This window comes from Pavona decussata, unplaced genomic scaffold, assembly GCF_977016875.1.
Source record: "Pavona decussata unplaced genomic scaffold, jaPavDecu1.1 SCAFFOLD_232, whole genome shotgun sequence".
NCBI classification, from domain to species: Eukaryota; Metazoa; Cnidaria; class Anthozoa; order Scleractinia; family Agariciidae; genus Pavona; species Pavona decussata.
In genome coordinates, this window is record NW_028145637.1 from 825,570 (window position 1) to 845,616 (window position 20,047).

A 20,047-nucleotide genomic window follows, 5' to 3' on the forward strand; every position below is an offset into this window, starting at 1 on the left:
GAGATACGAAATTTCTCTTCGAGTGTTTCACTCGTTCGCTGCGCTCACTCGTGAAATATTTTTCAACACTCGAAGAGAAATTTCGTATCTATAAATAGTAATGAAATACGAAATCAATGCAAAAGGCACGATTTATTATGAAACCATAGCAGCGGTGATCTTTTCACGTGTGAAGATAACATGTTATTTTCACGTGTGAAGATATCATGTTTTCGCGCGAAAGCTCACCTGGTATTTCACTGGTGTTAATATAATAAATTGATTTTACCGTTCTAAACTTTTTGTTAATATGGGATCGAACGTATATAGTTTTCTATCAGAGCTACATCTTAAATTTCACCCATCGAGACCTTACTTCCGTTTGAAGCTTCAAGCGACTATTTTCAGTTGTCTTGAGATGGCATTTGATCAATAACATGGAGAATTTCATTCTTTTCAGAAGCCTTTAAAATAAAGACTTGTCCCTTGGTCGTAGTGAGTCTGGAAAGTATTCAGTGGAATTTTTGTCTTCTAAAATATTTATCCAAGTGTCGATAAATGTCAGCTTTTTGGTCAAGACAACACTGTTCGAGTAGTCGACCCTTGTGTTTCCCACTGTTCGTGCTCCGAATAGTATTTGCTATTCACCTACCCGTACTGAACTGGATTTCGCGCGTGAATTTCTCGCTAACCTTTCCAAAAAAAAAAAAAAGTAAAAAAAGGAAAGAATAAACGAATTGGTGCTAGCTACCCACTCATTAGTATATCAGTACTAAAAGTATTATTCATCTCAGTGTTAATGTTGAATATATAGCTCGTTAATGATGTCCACCACTATCTGATATTGACTATAGTTCAGGTAAGTTCAAGCTTTGGAGTGACTTCCTAACTTTCCTTAGTATTATTCAAAAACACCTATTATCTGATATTAGACAATTGGAGTTTTTGGAAATTAGAGCTCACGCAATCCAACACTTGAAAAGAGCAGCAAAGGAAATAAATGAATAAGATCTCGAATTGGAATAAATTATTTCAAGTGACAATAACTTTTTACAGCTATAACTGATTCCTCGGGAAGTTCAAACTATTTTATGAATAAGGAACTAAAGGAATTCCTGTCAATACCGGCTAACACGAGCAAAATGACTGAAAGCATTTAACATTCTCTGAATCAAAAGAAAAGAAATAATATAAAAAAATATATACGGAAGTTGAAAATAAATTACACCATCGCATCTCATCCTCGTGTATAATTTATTATTCTCTCCCAATAAGAATTCAAAACACTACTGTTCAGTGTTACTAAATAAAAAAACCAAATCCCCCGTTGAGCAGCTCTGAAGCTACAAGATTTCTCTTTCTCCTCTGAAAACTTGCAAAAAAGTTCGGTATTCCATTAAAGTAACTCGAGAGCCAAACGTATTGTCCTACTAGTATAATGGTACTTAATTTAATTCTGTACTCCAAATTGTTTTCAAAATTGACTTTATTCATTGTAAAAAGTACACGATTAGATTAAGATAAACAGTTAAGGATTAAAATTAGCGAGAAAATACAGCGTTTCGATGTCGCCATGATATCATTTTCAAGTGACAAAACAAAAAATTCTACAGTGTGAGGTGATAAAAACTTAACAATAAGTAACATATTTAGCATTGTAAGTGTGCGTGCATGGTATATCTAATGTCTGTCCGCGTATAAACTATTTGTTTAGAAATAGCAGACACACACACTTACAATGCTAAATTACTTATTGTTGAGTTTTAATCGCCTCCGTTATATATATTAAGTCAGTTTGATATTTTATTTTGTCACTTGAAAGTGCATCGAATCGTTGTGTTTTCTCGCTAATTTTTATCCTTAAATAAATAAATAAAAAGTATTAATAACTTTTGAAAATTGGATTGGAAACATTGTATCATGATGTTAGTGACATATCAATACGAAGAAAAGTCAGTTCCAAACACGAGAAGTGGGTTGAAAATTAAAACGAGGCGCAGCTGAGGATTTTAAACCACTTCTCAGACTATCTTCGCAGAACATCAAGAACTCTTGTAGAATTCCAAAGCAGAAGTTCCCCAGTTTTTTGATAATTTAAAAAATCACAGTGCTCCTACACGGTACTGATTTCCTTTGTTTTCCATTTACGAATTGTTAATACTAGAGATTTCTGGTATTATTTTGAATTATTTTTGTTTTCTTTCACCACACAGATTACACACTTCACCTTTTAAATAGTTTTTTTTAACGGCACCATAGCTGGACCAGGCCCCTTGCTCAACTATCTTCTTTTAATTTCCACAATTTACCTATGGGATTGCAATTCTTACAAGTATTCCGCACTTTAAAGGGGAAGTATCACGAAAATTTGCTGTCATTTCAAAACCCAAAAATGTTTGACTGTCAGCAGAAACAACGAAATAATTGTCAAGTTTGTTAAAAAATTATCACCCCAGTGCAATAAAACTGTCGATTAGTGCCTCTAGCCAGAGACAGAGTAGGCCGTTATGGATTGAAACTTGAAAAATATTAGGCTAATGTTTTTCAAGTTCTCGCATTTTTGTTTCCAAAATGCGCTAGAACAGATCACGAGTTGTTTCTTTCAAGAACTTAGTTGATTTCAGTCCTCTTGTCATTCTAGAATTATTTGGCTGGTGATTGAAGGTCTTATTTCATCATTTTTAACAAAATATATCAAAACCCCCATGTGACCATTATACGTAAGCATAGTTACACCGTAAAATAACGGAAAAACACTACTGATAATAAGTCGCGTTAATTATTTACTAGTGACAAAGTCCAAATTTCTGGATATTCCATATTATTTCCACTTTTTGCAATACTCAATTTTATTCAAATGAAGCAAGTAGTATTGTAAGGCTTCGTTAAATATTCAGACATGGAATTAGTCTTTGATCAATGTATGAAACTCGACAGCCTGATATAATGAAGATCTCTATAGGCTGCTATTGTAATCAGATTCAACCCCAAAACTGTTTTTCAGCTTGTCCTTTTATCACTTCTCCATTCACATATTGGCATGGTATTATTCTTACTCGTTCACTTTAATAGTTTGGTCAGTTTTCTCTTTAGAAATTTCGTTCTCAAATGCAATTTAACCCCTTCACAAAACTAAATTGTGACTTAAAAAGGCATGGGCAGGTTTATCTTCATGGAGGTTCAGACTAAAATATGACAGGTAACCTTAATAACAATCTGGAAATTCGTTGATAGAATGATGATGGAACAGACTCAGAGCTTGTATACATCATTGGATAAGGGACCTCCTACACCATCAGCACACTTTTCGGAAGACCCGTATGTTTTGTACGTAGCTTCATCCGCACCGCCGAAACACTGGCCTCCATTTTGAATGGCAAACACCCGAAAACCAAGTCGCTTCGCCACCTCAGCACATTTGCTGATTGGCTGTTTTCTTTCATGGTAATTTCCGCCAAGAAGTGGATCTAAGCCTTCCAAGACCATCATTGTTCGCTTGGATGGATCCCTCCACTCAGTCGTGTCAGCCCAGCAGCCGAGGTTACGGTATTCTGTTACTATGATGTCTTCTGCTTAGAAGAAAAAATGATTCATATCAATGTAAATGTTGGCATATTTGGTGGCAAACCAAAAATGTTCACACATTCTAGAGCATTACTTTATTTTTGGTTGGGCCTTGCATTGTTGTTTTCTGGAAGTGCTTAAGACTGAACTTGAACTGTAGTTTGTTAAGAGGTAATAGTAGCCTAAAAGTGGCATTAGAGTGAAGATACAATATATAAAAAAAAAATGATAATTTACTTACTTTAAATATGTTCAAATGACCACATACATGTACGAGATAATAAATCAAAGGATAACTTTCCTGAACCAAAAGAATGTTAAGCATTTCCGAATCGTCCTTGTAGGGTCAGGTGCTGTGAATTTGCTTCTAAGGTTTCATAATTTGTTGTGACGCTAGAGGTCATGTAGCGGTGATACGAATTGCTCCTAGTTATTCTCCTACTTTTACCTGACCACTGCTGTCCTCCTCTTGTAACTGAGCTGTCCTCAGGAAGAGGAAGTGCAAGCTTCGGTCCATGCTGCGATGCAGGTAAAGCTCGAACTGCTGTCTCGTTCGCTGCCACAGGTGAGAAACAAATGAATAATGAAAAGTTTATTCACCTGTCGATGATTTTAGCTAAACGGTAAGCTAATTGAGGACACCTATCTACTATAAACCAATCTAAGATACTACAATTATTAACAGTGTGTAGGAATAGATGTAAAAAATCTAAAATAAATGTGGATTATTCATAAGTTGAAGAATCTAAAAATACTAAAATTATTTACAATGCGTGGGAATAAAAGAAAGCAAGTATAAAACAAGTGCACAATATTCATCATCATATGATAAGATGCAGAGCTTACAGCAACTCACGATTGTGAGAGTAGCCTTAAACGTTGCCTTGACAGTTGGAAATTCGTCAAAGGAGGAAGCTGGCAGGGAAGGGGTAGGGATTGGAAGGAGCCAATATGGGAGGCGGTAAGCCTTGGTTGTAACAATAACCTATTTCCTGCTCAGGAGGAGGTGTTATCTTGCAGAGGTTGTTTGAAGTAAAATGTTCCACTGTAACAGTGGTAATTTAGTGGTTTCTAAAAGACGGTTAATAATTTTAATTTCGTAGTTGACATTCTTACCTCTAGAGCAAAATATAGTGAATTTGATTTATTTAACATACGCCGGTTTTCTGATTACTGTCCTCAAATGTTTATATATTGTGAATTATATGAAAGTCGATGTGAAAGTGAGTTGTAAATGTAAAGTAAACGTTTCAGTCACAAAGATGTCACTTACAAGAATTTTAATCAAGGAGCCATTAAAAATATTTACTTACGAATGCAGGTGCGTCTACCAGCGTTGCCCATGTAATATCCAGGGTTACATACGCAAATATCACCACTGACAACAGTGGAATACTGGGGACATTTCACTTTGGGTTTTACTGCAAAAGAAAGTCGTAATAAATTCAATAGACAACAGCAGAACTGAGCTTGTTACTCAGTCTGGGTGTAATACCTTCGATCAAGAATTTCGTAGAGAGCTACCAAAGGGATGTAATTTATTTCACGTTAAACTATAAATTATTTTCTGCAGTGATATCCCTTTATATTTTAAATGGAAGTGGACCATGTGAGGGTAATAAAAAATGACACCGCAGTTACCCATGCAAGGAATCAAGAACAAGAAATCTACCAACGAAGCTAAATACCTGATTATAGCACAAGCGCGCTTTTGATATGAGATGATAGATAGCTAACGAGGCGTGTAGCACCGAGTTGGGTATAATCATCTCATATCCAGCAAGCGTGAGTGGAATAATTGTTTTTATCAATCAAGAACTACTGCTAGATCTTGCTGAATTCGCTTTGCAAGAACAACCAAAGGGCAACTAGTGGTTACTATCTCTCAGGCAAGGAATAAACGGCCCATATACCTTGGCCGCTAAGCCAATCAAACATCTGAAATTGCATTATACAATGATCCAGTTTTTAATAAATATACTTATATTTTTCAAACCACACCGCGAATTTCACATCTAATTTATCTTCACGAGTTTCTCCCGAATCATGTGAAATATTTCCATTACAATGTTTAGTATTGTTGACGCCATGAATCTAGACGTAAATTTGTAACAATTTTGATTAATACTAAGGCGTGGTGATGAATACCTTTCTTGCAAGAAAATCCATCTCCTATATAACCTCTCCGGCAATAACATTTTCCATTTATGCATCGAGCATGGGAATCACATTCCGCACACATGTCCACTGTAAAGAAAAGACGACAGTGTCATTTACTACCAAAAAGTAACAAACTTTTGTTTTAGTAATTCAAACAAGGTAATTTTCATATTATTATGTTATGAAAAATCACGAAATATATGATGACGAATACACGGTGAAGGCTTCGTTCCAGTCACAACTAATATGTATCTGGTCTAACGTAAGCATTGATTTTTAAACGCACTGCACAACATTTAATTTTAGTGATAACGAATTTACGCTGAGAATCCATTGCGTGCATTCCAGACAAATATTACCAGCAATTTTGATTACCTTGCGTTACAGGCGAGGAATTCGAGAAGAATCCAAAAGGGCTGTTTCGAAAGGGTAAATGATTGATTTTAAATGGCTATTTAATTTCTGCTTACCATCACAGAACCTTCCCTTAAACCGAGGATTGGGACAAATGCAGTCAAAATCCTGATTGACGCCTGTTTCTTTACAAATGCCTCCGTTAAGACATGGGTTGGGATGACACACTACTTTTGGTGGAGCTGCCACGTAACAAAAAAAAAATGAAACATGATTAATGAACATAGTAACTTCGCAAAATAGCACAAAATAAACTGTTACTTATCTTGTTAGTTTTTAATCCTTAAAAGTAACAAGTCGCGCAGGAATTTGGACAAAAGTTTGTTTTAAACGATTGGTTTTTGTGGTGTTACGATGGCGTAACCCGTTATGGCCTCAGTAGGGAAGGATTAAGGCTTGTAATATCATTTCGTTCGTGGCAAAGTTTGCAAATGTTGATTTCATTTTTATATTTCCGACAAATTGCAATTTTGACATTATGGACATCTACAGCATGCTTTTTAGCCCCTTAGAAGATTTCAGTCTTTCCTGGCAAAACATGCAGGGAACATATGTCAAGAACTACAAAGTACCAATATCAGATTTCACAAAAATTCATTGAATTTCTTGACATACGTATACGACACCCAATCCTTTAGAATTCAGGCGAGGAGGCGATCTAAGGACCCTTTTATATGCACTCTTTTGATTAATTTTATAGGCTCTTAGTTTGTTTATGTCTCCAATGTGTGTTGCCATCATTAAAAAAAGTTATAGACTTTTTGTAGTAAGATTTGGTCATTAAGAACTTACCTGTTGTTGGTGTGGTTTTCTTCTCACATAGCCTGCCATGGGTGTTCTCAGGACAAACACAGAAAAAGGTGTCTTTTCCTTCAATACAAGCCGCTCCATTCAAGCATTTATTTGGAACACAGCTATTTGGGAGTTCGCTTGGAGATGGAGGAGCCCCTGAAAAAAACAAAAATTGATTGGCTTACACTAGGTTGTATTTCATATATATATATATAAAACATTTCGCGGTAACTGCCTTTTCTGTTGCAAAGTAAAGAGTATTTGTTTTCTAAAGTACAACCAAATGGCTGTTGACCAGTTTGTAAGCTGCACGGGAAGAAAGGTCCAATTCAGCCAATCGTTTTTTTCAATTAAAGCCTTCCACCCATGATGAAAGATTGATCTGAACTTCAAGATATTGAAAAGGGGAGGGAGAGGGAGGGCTCAAGTCACCCTTACGACAGAATGTCCCTCCACCTTTCAACATTTGAGTTTCAAAACAATTTAACGTATTTTATAGAGTAGACCAGCACTAAAATTTTAGGGAAAGGGGTGGGATATCATCCCGTTCTGTCTCAACCACTTTGACCAAGATTGTAGTAGTTTGAATTTCATATAAAAATCTTGTTCGAGTTTTCCCTTTATTGACTTACTTGCTGGAGGTTTTGGCTCGTTGCATGTTATCCCGTCTCCAGTGTAAGGGGGTTTACATTTACAGATTCCTTTGTCGCAAAATGCGTGCTTCTTGTCACATTTATCACACTTGTTCTCTATAGGGTAAAAACATCAATGCGTTTATAAAAGAAAAATGTTTTAAACGCTAACCTCTTTGGAAACAAGCAAAACAAACAAATAAAAAAAGCGACAACAAAGTAAATAAAATTCTCTATCTTCTTTAAGGAAGGACTAACTTAAATACCATATTGTTGCTATGGAAAGTTCCAAATTGTCATATCTTGGAAACCCTAACTTTCAAAGAGAGGTTATTTGGACCATAGTTTTCTAAAAGATTTTAACTTATCGAGTCACAACCATATTTGGCAGAAAAAGAAAAAAAAAACCAGAAAAAGGCCTAAAACTCAAACGGCGTACGTTTGAAAAATGAAATCAGTGCCTATTGTAAAAGCTTACCAAGGTGCAAAACGTGACCTACTGATTGCTCAAAATTTGAATTTTTATAGAATTTATGACGTCATAAGCAAGTATATTTATCCAATCTCGTTTGTAGCAACAACGAAAACAATAAATAATGATGTCAGGTTATAAAGAAGGTCGTGACAAAAAATTGCACACAGCATAAGTTTTTCATATTATTTGTACGTCGCCTGGCTACGGTGTATAATGCATATTTCCTTCAGCTTACCTGAACAGGTAGGGCCTTGATAAGGAACCGGACAAGAGCACTTTACTTCACCATTTGTGAATTCACATTTCCCGCCATTTTTACAGGGATCCCTGTTTACGCCGTCTTTTGGTAAACATGGATTATCAACTGAGGGAAAAAGAAATGATCACTAGTTAGCCATGACTGTTTCTCACCCTACCGAGTCAGCAATGTCTAAACCAATCAACGTGTAAAAGACTAGATTATATCTATATCGTTGGCTTACTCAACCAATACCCTTGGTTAAATGCAGTTAAGGTTAATGTTTTGGTGAAACTGTTCGTAACATAACTTTAATTTAGTTCAACGATTGTTGATTTGTTTACAGGTAGCATATGTGTGCAATAATAAAGGAACTTTACTTACGAAGACAGCTTGGGCCTTCCCATGGTTCGTCGCAGTTGCATCGCGGTACGTTGTTCGTGACTTCACATCTTCCGCCATTATGACACTTGAAATTGAAGCATGGATCATACTCTACAGGTAAACAAAACATGCTTGTTTCGAAAGGGTTTATCTAACCACCCCTTCTGAATGCAGTACTTAATTAACGAGTGTCGCTTGAAAAAAACCTGTTTAACCTTCACATTCTCAAAATTACGTTTGAAAAATCAAATTCAGTTGGGGCAAGCCTTACGTGAAGACACTACATCAACTGATATTTCAAATCTCCGGCGAACCACTTAACATTATGGTGGAAAATATGTCATTGGCGAGTTTAATTGTCTGTCAGCACTTGCTGGAAGTGAGGGATGTGATAACATATGAAGGTGATGGAAATAGGGTCCGCAGCAGTGGGGGAACAATGGTGACAGTGCTGGCAATTGTAATCTACCTTTAGCGTACTTCTGGTTCAAATCTCCTCCTTACTCTTTGGAGTTTCTTTGGGTTCTCCGCTGTTCCTTCGCCATGGAACACCAAATTTTAACCTAAACTCTTACAGTTTATTAGCTTATGATTGCTAAGTATTCACTCTCGTTTAACAAAGTCGATGGACTGATTTAAGTTACAGCATTTTTACACTAAATAGTACCGTGGCAGTGTCGTCCGTTGTAACCCTTTGCACACTCGCACCACCAATCTGGCTGATGTGGGTCAGTGGTTTCCTCCTCGCGGCACGTGCCACCATTCTCACACGGGTTTGGATGGCAGTGGGACATTTCTATGAAATGTGCAAAGCAAAAGCTACGGTTACAATACAAGCTGAAATAATTTTGATCCCGCGTTGTTCTGTAAGTTTTGTGTCAGCTAGAAGCAGTGATTTGATATGAGTAACTGTAACCAGTAATTGTGTCTGCAAGGACGACCGTGACACAATAAAAGTACCGGATCCTGTAGTAAAGGATCTAATCAGCAACAAATTGTAGGAAAAATAATCCAAAAAGAGCAAGACTGTTAAATATTGGAAAAGTTTATTCTGACCGTGATATCAGTCTTTTTTAGATGATTTGATAGGAGTTGCACTAGGCTGTTTTAAAAGCTAGTAAGCTCGAGCGTACTCACGTGGACGACAGCTTTTCCCGTCACCAATGTATCCTGGCCTACATGAGCATTTACTATAAATGCAAACAGCATGGCGGTGACAGCCATGACAACTACTTTCCTGAAAGAAATCTAAGACATAAAATTATTTTAAAACACCAAACTAACAGTGTAAGAACCTAGAAGGAAAATATTTGAGTTTATGCTGAATGTTACACAATTGTTAATTATAATTCTTTCCATCTTCTGGTTGCTGGTTGCTCGGATCCTATCTTAAAAAATTTTTCATCGCCCCTTCTCTTTTAACTACAACTTACGCTCACAGCGGGATCCTGCTCGTCCTGCGGGACACAGACACGTATATTCCTCACCCTCCGGAATACAGTGTCCACCAAATAGGCAAGGGTTGGTTGGACCGCAAGGTAGACTAGAGAAAGAAATTGAGGCAAATCCTTTTTCTGCAAGGAAATAAAAATAAATTTGAGTCGTATTATTTTATATCATCGAACTAGCGTAGTTTCTGTATTGGAAAATATTGGCCAAGTTGTTTTCTTTTCACCATCGGCTTTCAAAACAAACAAACAAACAAACAAACAAACAAACACACATTTAACGTGCTTTTAATTTAGCTGTAAAAGGTGGACTGTAAATAAAATGTAACCTGAGCAATACCTACTTGCGTACTAGTCAGATATTTGTCCGCAAGGTGGTTTTAAGTGTGGAGTCTGAGAATCAAATCCCTGAAGTGATGCCACTGACCAGTGAAGGATATTGCATAACGAGTTTGTTATACTCTTATAATTGGTTGAAGCATTTGTGCCCGTGAACAAAATCGAATCCAAACAAACTTAATCAAGAAGTAAATTTACTGTCACAGACTATCATTTTGTGCAACCTCGTAATTTAGGAATCTGTTTTGATGGCTGTGCCATATATGTGACTGTTAAAGGCCAACTTTCATACCTTCAGAATCGTTATTCAACATGCATGCTCCTTGAATGCATGTCGATGGACTAGGACAGTTGTCGCATGCCGCCTCTTCTGTTTTCATGCAAACCGTGCATGCATTTTGCAAAACAAAAAAGAGTACAATGAGAACAATGCGCAAATTATTAAAGCAAAGAAAGGCTACAACAATTAATGGCAGCTACTGTTTATTAGGCCAAGTTGAGAAACAGAGAAGGGAAACAAAGCATTTTCAACTTGGTCATTCAACTTTACTGCTTGTCATAAAATTGCAACGCTCCACTTTTACTATCATGGGAAAGGTGATTGGTTTCAATTATCCAAGTACTTTGGTTTCATTACTGGTATGACGTATAAGGAGTTGCTCTTTAATATAACAATAAATGCTTTTGTGAATTAAGTAATTTTCCGCCTTTAGTTCCCTCCCTACCCTCCTCTTTCCCCATGTCAATTTTATACTGCAATTACTTGAATTGGGGAAGGGAAGAGGTGAGCATAATGTCGTTGTCTTCTTTTTTTCAATTTTAGTGTACTTCTAAGTATTTCCGAATCTGATTGGCTTAGATTGATCACGCGACATGATAATCAGTTCAACCGCAGAGACATTACTACCGTACTAATCGTTCGCGGAAACTACTCCATTTTATTTTCTAATGCATTAACAAAAAAAAATTTTTTTATTGTGTCTCTGGCTCGTATGTTGTTTATTCGTCTTTTCCATGTCGACCTTTCACCTTAAAGTTCGGACTGCCAGATTCAATAACTCGCGGAGAAAAAATTAGCTAGTGGTGGACGATAAAAACGAGTGCAGTTCGTGTTTACTGCGACTATCGAGCTGTAAGTTGCCTCTTGGAAATTTACTGTTCATTAAACATTAGCATATAAGTTATGAACATCATGCCGGCAAGTTCATCAGTCGATGGTCCCTTGACAAAAACACTCTCTTGCTTAAATGCTTTCGTCTACTGTTGACAGAGGTCCGCAGGAATGAAATCTGGCCTTGTAACGGGTGACATATAAGAATATTAAAAGTGTCTTTTAAGGAAATATCATGATTCAGGGTATGGAATTATCCTGCTGTTACAGTTACAACCGTAATCACCTTCACATCCCAGTCCTGTGTATCCAGAGGTACAGTAACAGGAATATTTGGATGGATCGTAAATATCGGCGATACACGTAGCGCCATTATGACACGGATAGCTATCACAGGCTGTGCTTGTCTCCCTCACTAAAAGAATTTTGACCAAGGATATATCAAAATAGTGTTTATATATCATAAAATTCCGCTTTCATTAGGGTGTAAGCACAAAATACTGGCAGATTTAGATTGTGGAAACTGTTTCAAAATTATATTAAGTTGGATGTTGCTTTATTTTACCTTCACAATTTATTCCGTTGTAGCCATCTTTGCAATTACACTTGTAGCCAATAAGATTCTCAGTGCACACACCGCCATTTTTGCACGGGTTTACCGGTAGACATTTTGATTCCCCTGAAAATAAAGGAGATATGTATACTTTAGGTAGTTGCTCCTATTATGTTAATCAGTGCTCTATAATAAGTTACAATAATTGTAACACGAAGAAAGTTCGCTTTTAATCACCGGAGGAAAAATTTTCATGTGCTAGAAAAATTAAATGCCAAATCAAAAGCATCAATAGTAAAATATTTGCGGGAGCTATGAATTTTATAGTATAATATGATTAGATGTATTAATTTTCTTCCTTTTGTCTCTTGCTAATTAATCTTAAGAAACAATTAATTAAGATATAGATCCCAATTTACCTTCTGTCTTTTTAGCTCCTGTACTTATTCGATTAACCGCCCGGGGCGCCTTTTTAATTTTGGGCCCATGAGGGTGGGCGCTTATTCGAGGTGGGCGCCTATTCGAGGGTGGGCACCAAGCAAGGACATTTATAGAGAATAAGAAAACAAGGGATAAGAAGTTTATTTTGCTTCAACAAGACAAAACAAAGTGCAAAAGCTGAAATAAACCAGCTATTAACAATACAACGTTCACTGACTATCTAAAACCAATTTTGGAACACAACTGACGCTCCTCTTTCTTCACGCTGGGCTAGAACAGAAGCAATGTTTTTTGTTGGGAAGGGGGTGGGGTGGGTGCTTATTCGAGGGTGATCGCTTATTAACTTTTTGGGCTTTCAGGGCGCTCATTCGAAGGTGGGCGTTTAATCGACTAAAAACGGTATAAATCACAGATGGCGTCAAAATGTGGTAAGAACACAGAATTGGCAAACGATCAGAAGGCGGCGTTAAGTCAGTGATGTTCTCACCACATTTTAAAGACTTCTACGATTTTGAACTGAACTGATGAACTAGGGCAAAATCGAATCTGTTTTTTTATACAATAATAAAGATATTTCGATCATTTCATATAAACTGAAAAAAATTGTAGATTATTCCATGCGATTGTGAACTTCAAAATTAGAGCAATTAACTCAAAAGAAGCTCATAAACGATTTTTGTTTATTTAAAACTAACCTCGATTTTTGTTCGAAATTTCTGACCAAAAATAATTTATTGCAGCTATTTTACAGTGATTTGTGATAACTCCTCGCCATTCATCACTTTTCTCTCCGGTGAAAAAAGTTGGAGACATTTTTCTTTTCGCCTTACAGCAACATTCCCGTTTTTGAGAATGATGTATTAATCAGTAAATGACACAGGTATACTCGGAAAAAAATCCGAATGCTCCTATCAAGAGTCGAACCTGAGACCTTCCGATTACTAGTTCGGATGCTCTACCACTGAGCTACAGGAGACTCGTGGGAGCTAAAGCCATTACACTAGGTTCATGGGACAAACTGCATACTACTATGCTTGGAATGTCAATGTGTGGCATACGAATAATGGAAATAATGTGATGGAATATGTTTAGCCTGACGAATAAACGAGAATGATATATTAATTAGTAAATGACAAAGGCATACTCGGAAAAAAATCCAAGTGCTCCCATCAGGAGTCGAACCTAAGACCTTTCGAGAACTAGAAATCGGAAGGTCTGCTATTGTCTGCTACGAAGGAAAACAGTTGAAAAACTTTGTTGAACAGTTCTTGGATGTGAATAATATGTGTCTGTCTGGGGAGTAGGGATGGCACAGTGATGATAGAACTCGCCTCCCACCAATGTAGCCCGGTTCGATTCCCGGACTAGGCGTTATATTTGGATAGATTTTGTTGTTGGTCCTCGTCTTTTCTCCGAGAGAATGGTGATATCAACAATCACATTGCTGAGCATCATTTACAAACGAACCACAGAATCGACTGGGACTCTGCCAAGTGCATTACCTACAGTACAAATTACTATCAACGACTCACTCTGGAAAACTGGTTTACTCAGACGCCACTCAACCGTTTCCTACAACTGCCTACACCAATTGACAACAACAACGAAACAGACAAACAATAGACATTTTACTAACAATAGACCCACGGACTTTTGACTAACAAAAGACTGATCGAAACCCACTAATCACTTTTTAGTCTCCACAGCCAATAACATCACGGCTTACTGACAAACGACCAATAACATTTCGACTTTGTTGAACAATCAGGTTAACAACCAGAGACGTATATACTACCTACTGACGTTCCACAATTCACTTGACTTTGGAGATGACTTCCGCTCAGGTTGTCGAAACGTCAGTCAAAGTCACCACAAACAGTCCTTCTAAGGACTACACTCACCCGGATGATCATAATTTACGTACTTATGACATGACTCCTGGGTTCAAACCATTTACAGTTTTACATAAATACCTTGGACGAGGTGTATAAAATCTAACTATCGGGATTAACTTCTAAAGTCAAGCATTTTAAATCCACCTAAAATACTTTTTGAACGACTGATGTTTGTAGTTACGCTCGCAAATCAATCTGATACAAACCCATTCAATAAAATGTGGGTATATTAAACAAATAGGAATATATAAGCCACGAGCACTGATTCACTCACGCTCGCAGTTTTTGCCCATGAATCCAGCCACACATGAGCATATGTAATTTCCAAGATTTTCTGTACAAACTCCTCCGTTCCTGCATGGATTTGGTTCACATCTGCTCTCAACTAAAACAAAAGTGTGAAATTTTAGGCTCAATTACAGTTAAATTATACCCTTTAATACTTCTCAAGAACTAAACAGGTCGCGAGTTCATCGAGGGACTGTACATTCAAGGTGTTATGTAATACATATTAACTTTCCCCTGGAGAAGCCCCTATAGCTCACCATCTAAACAGTAATCAATATATAAACCATTATGACGATTTCCTGTCTTAAATCTCCCAGTGCTCGTGTCTTTGATCATTTCATATAATTAGTACATTGATCAGTTTTTAACTCTGTTAGGAATCTATTTGTCGTTTAAATTTTCTATACACCAAAATTTAGCTTACGGTCGCATCTCTTTCCGTGGAATCCAGTGTGACAAGTGCATTCGAAATCGTCGGGGAGCTCGGTGCATTTTCCAAAGTTCTTGCATGGGTTTGGGTTGCATTTGCTTTGCACTGCAGAAGTGGAATATCATAACATAACCATGTCAGAAACACTTTAACCGGACTAGTTGTTAGCACCTATTTGGCCTTCACAGTAAGCCATATAATTGCATGTAACTGAAGTGAGTTTGAAACGTTTTGTTGAATCATAGTGTTTGGTAACAGTTGGGACTAAAAACAACCAAGTGCCTCTTACGAATCGTGAACACTTGTGTGAAAATATGTCTGCATTCATGGGGGAACTTAGTCTGCGCGCTAAGCGAAAACCAAATATACCATTAACGGGTTAGATGCCCTAATAAACCGTAAACTCTTTCAACTTTATTCATTGATGCCATGAAGTGAGAACTAAATATTCAACAGTATACAAAATGCAATAAATAGCAATTTTCTTTCCTTTTTGTGTTCTGGTAATAACTTCCTTGAAATATATTACAATATTGCCTCCTCAACACATCACTAGCATGAAATAGGAGCCAGGGGGGGGGGGGGGGGGGGAAGGGGGCGCAGATGCTCTCGCTTCACACCAATATGGCCCATATGTGGAATGAGTTTGTTTTTGGTTCTCGTCCCTGCTCCGAGGGTTTTTCTCGGGGTTCTCCTGTTTGGCTTTCTCCTCAAAACCAACATTCAAAAACCAAAATCCAATTCGACGTGGAAACAGTGGATGAAAGATCCATTCTCTGGAAGCCCCTGAAATTCACATTTATTATTTCTAAATAGACTGAAGTCGGCCATTATATAGCGCATGAAGGGAAATAGATAGTCAAGGATGGATAACGTTTTCAGGTTTCAACGAACAACCTGGATGAGAAATCTTCACGCAGAACAGGGTTGTGGGAAGGGGGTATCGCCTGAAGTGGAGTTCATGGTAGAAGGGCTCTTTTAATGTCGCACCTACTTTCTGGAACAATTTGCCGGACGATGTAAGGTCCTTGGCTGACTTGGAGCTAGGTTAAGAGGCTCTTTCTAGGCATTCTTTTTAAATCGTAATTAATGGAGTTTTAGTCCGATCTTAGCTAGCGCTGTTTCTACTATGTAGAAACAGCGCTGCATAAGTTATTATTATTATTGTTGTTATTCAGTATTTTATAATATATTATCCCAATAGTCCTAATTCATATTTTCAAACATTGATATATAAAAAAAAGTTCTTTGACCTTGACACCTATCTCCCTTGTATCCAACTGGACAGATGCATCTAAACTCGTTAACCACTGCTGTGCATGTACCTCCATTTCTGCACGGGTTGACGCCGCAAGGATCGATCGCTAAAAAAGGGTGAAAGTAATCAGTGATTCACACCTGCGGTTCCCAAGTTTACGGCGAGGTAAAACTATTCGCAATCCTTGGTCTGCACAGTATTAAGAAAAAGAAAAAATAACCCCGTAAAATGCTGATTAGTAGCAACTGGGGCTTAACGAACAGCCTTCATTAAGATCTGAACATCAATGAGCTATTCAAGGTTCGTAACAGGCTAACAAGGAAAACCCGTATAGCCCTTTGTTTTAATTTCATTATTTTTACTGAACATTTTCTTACTCCTTGATACCTTTGCAAGCTTGAACATGGTTATATGCGAGAACACCCTTTTTCAAGTGCCACGTTTCCACCTTGCTTGCTCGTTACCGCTAACACTCAAACGTACCTGGCGCAGAGAAGTCTCCGTGATGAACAATAACAAACGGTGGAGGTCTTGGTATCATGACTGGAACTGGTACTCTCTGCGGTGGTAATGGTAGTGGCTGGCGCAAAACAACAATCCTAGAGGGCCCGGGTATAGGCATTGAGAAAGGATTCTGGAAAGGTCTTTTCACAACGATGATATGCTGCCTGTGATGAGGAAGTCGCTGAGAAAGAGGCTGAGGTCCTACCTCAAAGTGTCTTTCTTGTGCCGTCATTCCTCTGTTATCCGCTGAACTCTGACCAGCATTTACTAGTGCATCATTGGCTCCTTTAAAGATCACGGGCGAAGAAAGGTATCTGTGAATCGGTGGACTAGGATATCGGTGCTCAGCTGGCAAGAACTTGTGCACAGCAGGAGCATAAAAGTGGGATGGATGAAAGGCCCGTATTTCAGAGTTCGACGCTACCGGATCTGCGAAAAAGTTATCAGGATTTGTAGCTAGCCGCATCTCCTCATCAGAAGTTACTTGGTTATTACCGTTGTCTAGATAGTTTGGGCTGTCATTTTTGGTAAATCTTTCGGAGATCCGCTGCCGTTTTATTTCCGCGGGCACAGTCCTGCTGGCAGATTTTTTCAAGGTACTTTGTTTTGTAGTAAACCTATCACGTTGAGATTCCGTCTTCCGATGGTGAGATAGTTGTGATTTTAACCTTACTCTGTTTCGAGATCTTTTAATTAAGCCGTCATCCGACTCCTCTAAACTGTTCCCTTCCCAGCGTCCATTCTGTTTTAGTTCTTTTACGGGATCTGAAATTACATTCCGTCGTTGGTTTAAGCCATGTTGTATTTCATGTTGCAGCTGCAAAGACTGTGCTTTTGATTTACCATCTGTAGGGAAGCGTGTCACAATTATTTCCCTAGGAACGTCAATTTTGTTCTTGAAGCTGGTTTTAAAGTCACCTCTTTTCTTCAGTTTGAAACCATGTTTATTTCTCGCCGAATACTCCGAAGAATGTTTCTTAAAACTGTTTTGTTTTTGCCTTGATTGTAACGATTTCGTGATGATGTTATGATGACGGTCTTTTGACATCCCCTTTGTCTTTTTAAGTAGAGTCATTTCCACAGAACCGACGAAGAGGACACAAGCTAGTGAGAGTAGAACTCTAGCCCAAGTCTTGATCTCCATTTTGCGACCTTGGTCTTCTACAAAAACCAAAACAATTTCGTACAATCATTTCCCCTCCATTTTTGAAATCTTAGGCTTTGTCTTTCTTAACTTCTTCTTGAAACATAATAAATAATACATTACCCTCAATGGTTTTCAAGTCCATATGACCTCATGGTATCTAGACATGCACTACTAGACAAGAAGTTAAAATTTCTCTGTTGAAACACTGGTAATGCGTGAGACAAAAATGACCCAAAAGCCACAATCCGTCAAATGATGAAAGGCAATCTACAATGTGCCAGATGTCATAAAAATAATTATCAACTGCTCTTTCTAATTGAATTACCAAATGCGAGGTGTGATTGTTTGTTTTTGGTTTTGTCTTTCTTTCTTTCTCCTCCTAATGTTATTGAGTACCTGTTGAATTCTTAAACAATCTTTCGATGTGCCAATAAAGCAACGTTTATTTAGGTGAATCATAAATGTGAGACAAAGTTTTGCTTCAATGACTATAAAGAAGTCACTGACGGGTTGTATTGTATTCCGCATTCGGTAGGCCAAACATCATTACTAAGTTTTAAGTTTAAGGTGCATTGTAAAGGAGCGCTTTCTCTCTCGATCTAAACTGCTTAAACATTTGACAAAATACCTGTGCCCTAACATAAAGTAGCTGTAGACAGTTCCCAGGGATTTCTCCAAAATGCACAGAAACTTGAGAAAATAGGCCATTTTTTTCAAGTTACAATCCCTTCGAACAAAGTCATCCTCAACCTTATTTTTGTGCATTAGTCTGATAATTGTTAACAAAACCGAACCACTATTTTAGCCTTTCCGTCGATATAAATATATTCTTTGGCTGTCGAAAGTGACACTAAAACAGGTGACACTATCTCTTTAAGTACATGGGTCATTAACTGGTACCAAACTAACAACACTAATTTTCCTCACCAAGTTCAAATCACACGGTGAACATTATCCAAAACGAATGCTCATATTTCTTCCTAGGTACGAAAAGATCCCGCTGCATTTGTTTTGTCTTTTTTTTTTTCAAACAGTCAAACGTCACAGTATAATCTGTAAGAATAAATAGAAAATAACAAATTTTTAATCGGAGGATAGCACCAATCTAACTCGAGGTTAATTGGGGTGACTGATCCCTTATTCGCGCTCGTACGGCGGAAACTTAAATTTTGTGCTCTGGCGCGGCCACTCAAAACAAGCGAAGTTTTTCGAGTTTTCGCTTCAAGGCATATTCTAAACTGAATAGAAAGTGAGCCATGTTGTATTTCATGTTGCAGCTGCAGGGACTGTGCTTTTGATTTACCATCTGTAGGAGAGCGTGTCATAGCTATTTCCCCAGGAACGTCAATTTTGCGGTCTACCCGTACCGCCAACAATTTAGGGGTTTATTTTACTCATGACAAAAGACTTAGAGAAAAACTTTAATTTTGACAATTTAATCCAAGCGGCGAAGAAAGTAATACCTCAGTGGAGGAGAAGAAACCTCCCGAAACATTCTTGGTCTACCCGAACCGCTGACAGGGAAGGCCGACGGAGGTCATGTGACGTTGATTCAGAAACCAACGTTAGAGTGTTGTAAGCGAAGTGAAAGGAAAATAGTGAGTGTTGGTATCTTATTGTCGGTCTTCGTGTTATATCCTGCAATGCCATCGGCTGAAGAGAGCTTGTCTGACACAGAAAGTAAGCAATTGAACAGCTAAGACGAAATTGAAGTCACGTGTTCCTTAATCTTCGTCACAGCTTCCAGAACAACCGAGAGAAGACTAAATCAACCGGTGAGCCAAAATAGAGGCAAATTTAAAGGGCACTTTAAGATTGAGGGTTTCCTCTTAAACCGGAAACCCCAAACGTCGACCAACAGTTTACATAATCGGGGCTTAATATCGAGGGTTACTTTTTATCTTTGTATCATGGGATATTCGCAGGAAACCAAGATGCCAAGGAATGGGATGATACAGGATCTTCGTAAAAAATATGAATTACTGTAATGTAGTT

General features: G+C 37.8%; 1 protein-coding gene across 3 annotated transcripts; it reads right to left on the reverse strand.

Moving 5' to 3' along the window:
- Nucleotides 1-1,214: 1,214 nt before the first annotated feature.
- On the reverse strand, nt 1,215-18,146 carry LOC146458637 (uncharacterized). 3 transcript variants are annotated; one of them, XR_014858160.1, is made up of 20 exons: nt 16,885-18,146; nt 16,397-16,507; nt 15,138-15,248; nt 14,700-14,810; nt 12,102-12,215; nt 11,823-11,951; nt 10,718-10,795; nt 10,072-10,212; nt 9,776-9,886; nt 9,306-9,434; nt 8,639-8,749; nt 8,252-8,380; nt 7,542-7,658; nt 6,910-7,065; nt 6,174-6,299; nt 5,692-5,790; nt 4,857-4,964; nt 3,992-4,099; nt 1,707-3,548; nt 1,215-1,659 (listed from the first exon to the last, which is right to left on the reverse strand). XR_014858160.1 is itself a non-coding variant. In XM_085090472.1 (19 exons), the coding sequence occupies exons 1-19, from the start codon at nt 18,047-18,049 to the stop codon at nt 3,232-3,234; spliced, it is 3,471 nt and encodes a 1,156-aa protein (XP_084946598.1). In that variant the 5' UTR covers nt 18,050-18,146; the 3' UTR covers nt 1,215-3,231. The 3 variants fall into 3 exon arrangements, 1 of the variants encoding a protein (XP_084946598.1); XR_014858161.1 differs by lacking the exon at nt 10,718-10,795; XM_085090472.1 differs by having other exon boundaries at nt 1,215-3,548.
- Nucleotides 18,147-20,047: the final 1,901 nt, after the last annotated feature.

Excerpts from the sequence above, each read along its gene's own strand:
- LOC146458637 (XM_085090472.1), bottom strand. The coding sequence starts at position 18,049 with ATGGAGATCAAGACTTGGGCTAGAGTTCTACTCTCACTAGCTTGTGTC. Across the intron at positions 5,791-6,173 it reads TAAGGGAAGGTTCTGTGATG|TGGACATGTGTGCGGAATGT; the intron begins GTAAGCAGAAAT and ends TTTTCTTTACAG. Across the intron at positions 4,100-4,856 it reads TGGTAGACGCACCTGCATTC|CGAACGAGACAGCAGTTCGA; the intron begins GTAAGTAAATAT and ends CACCTGTGGCAG.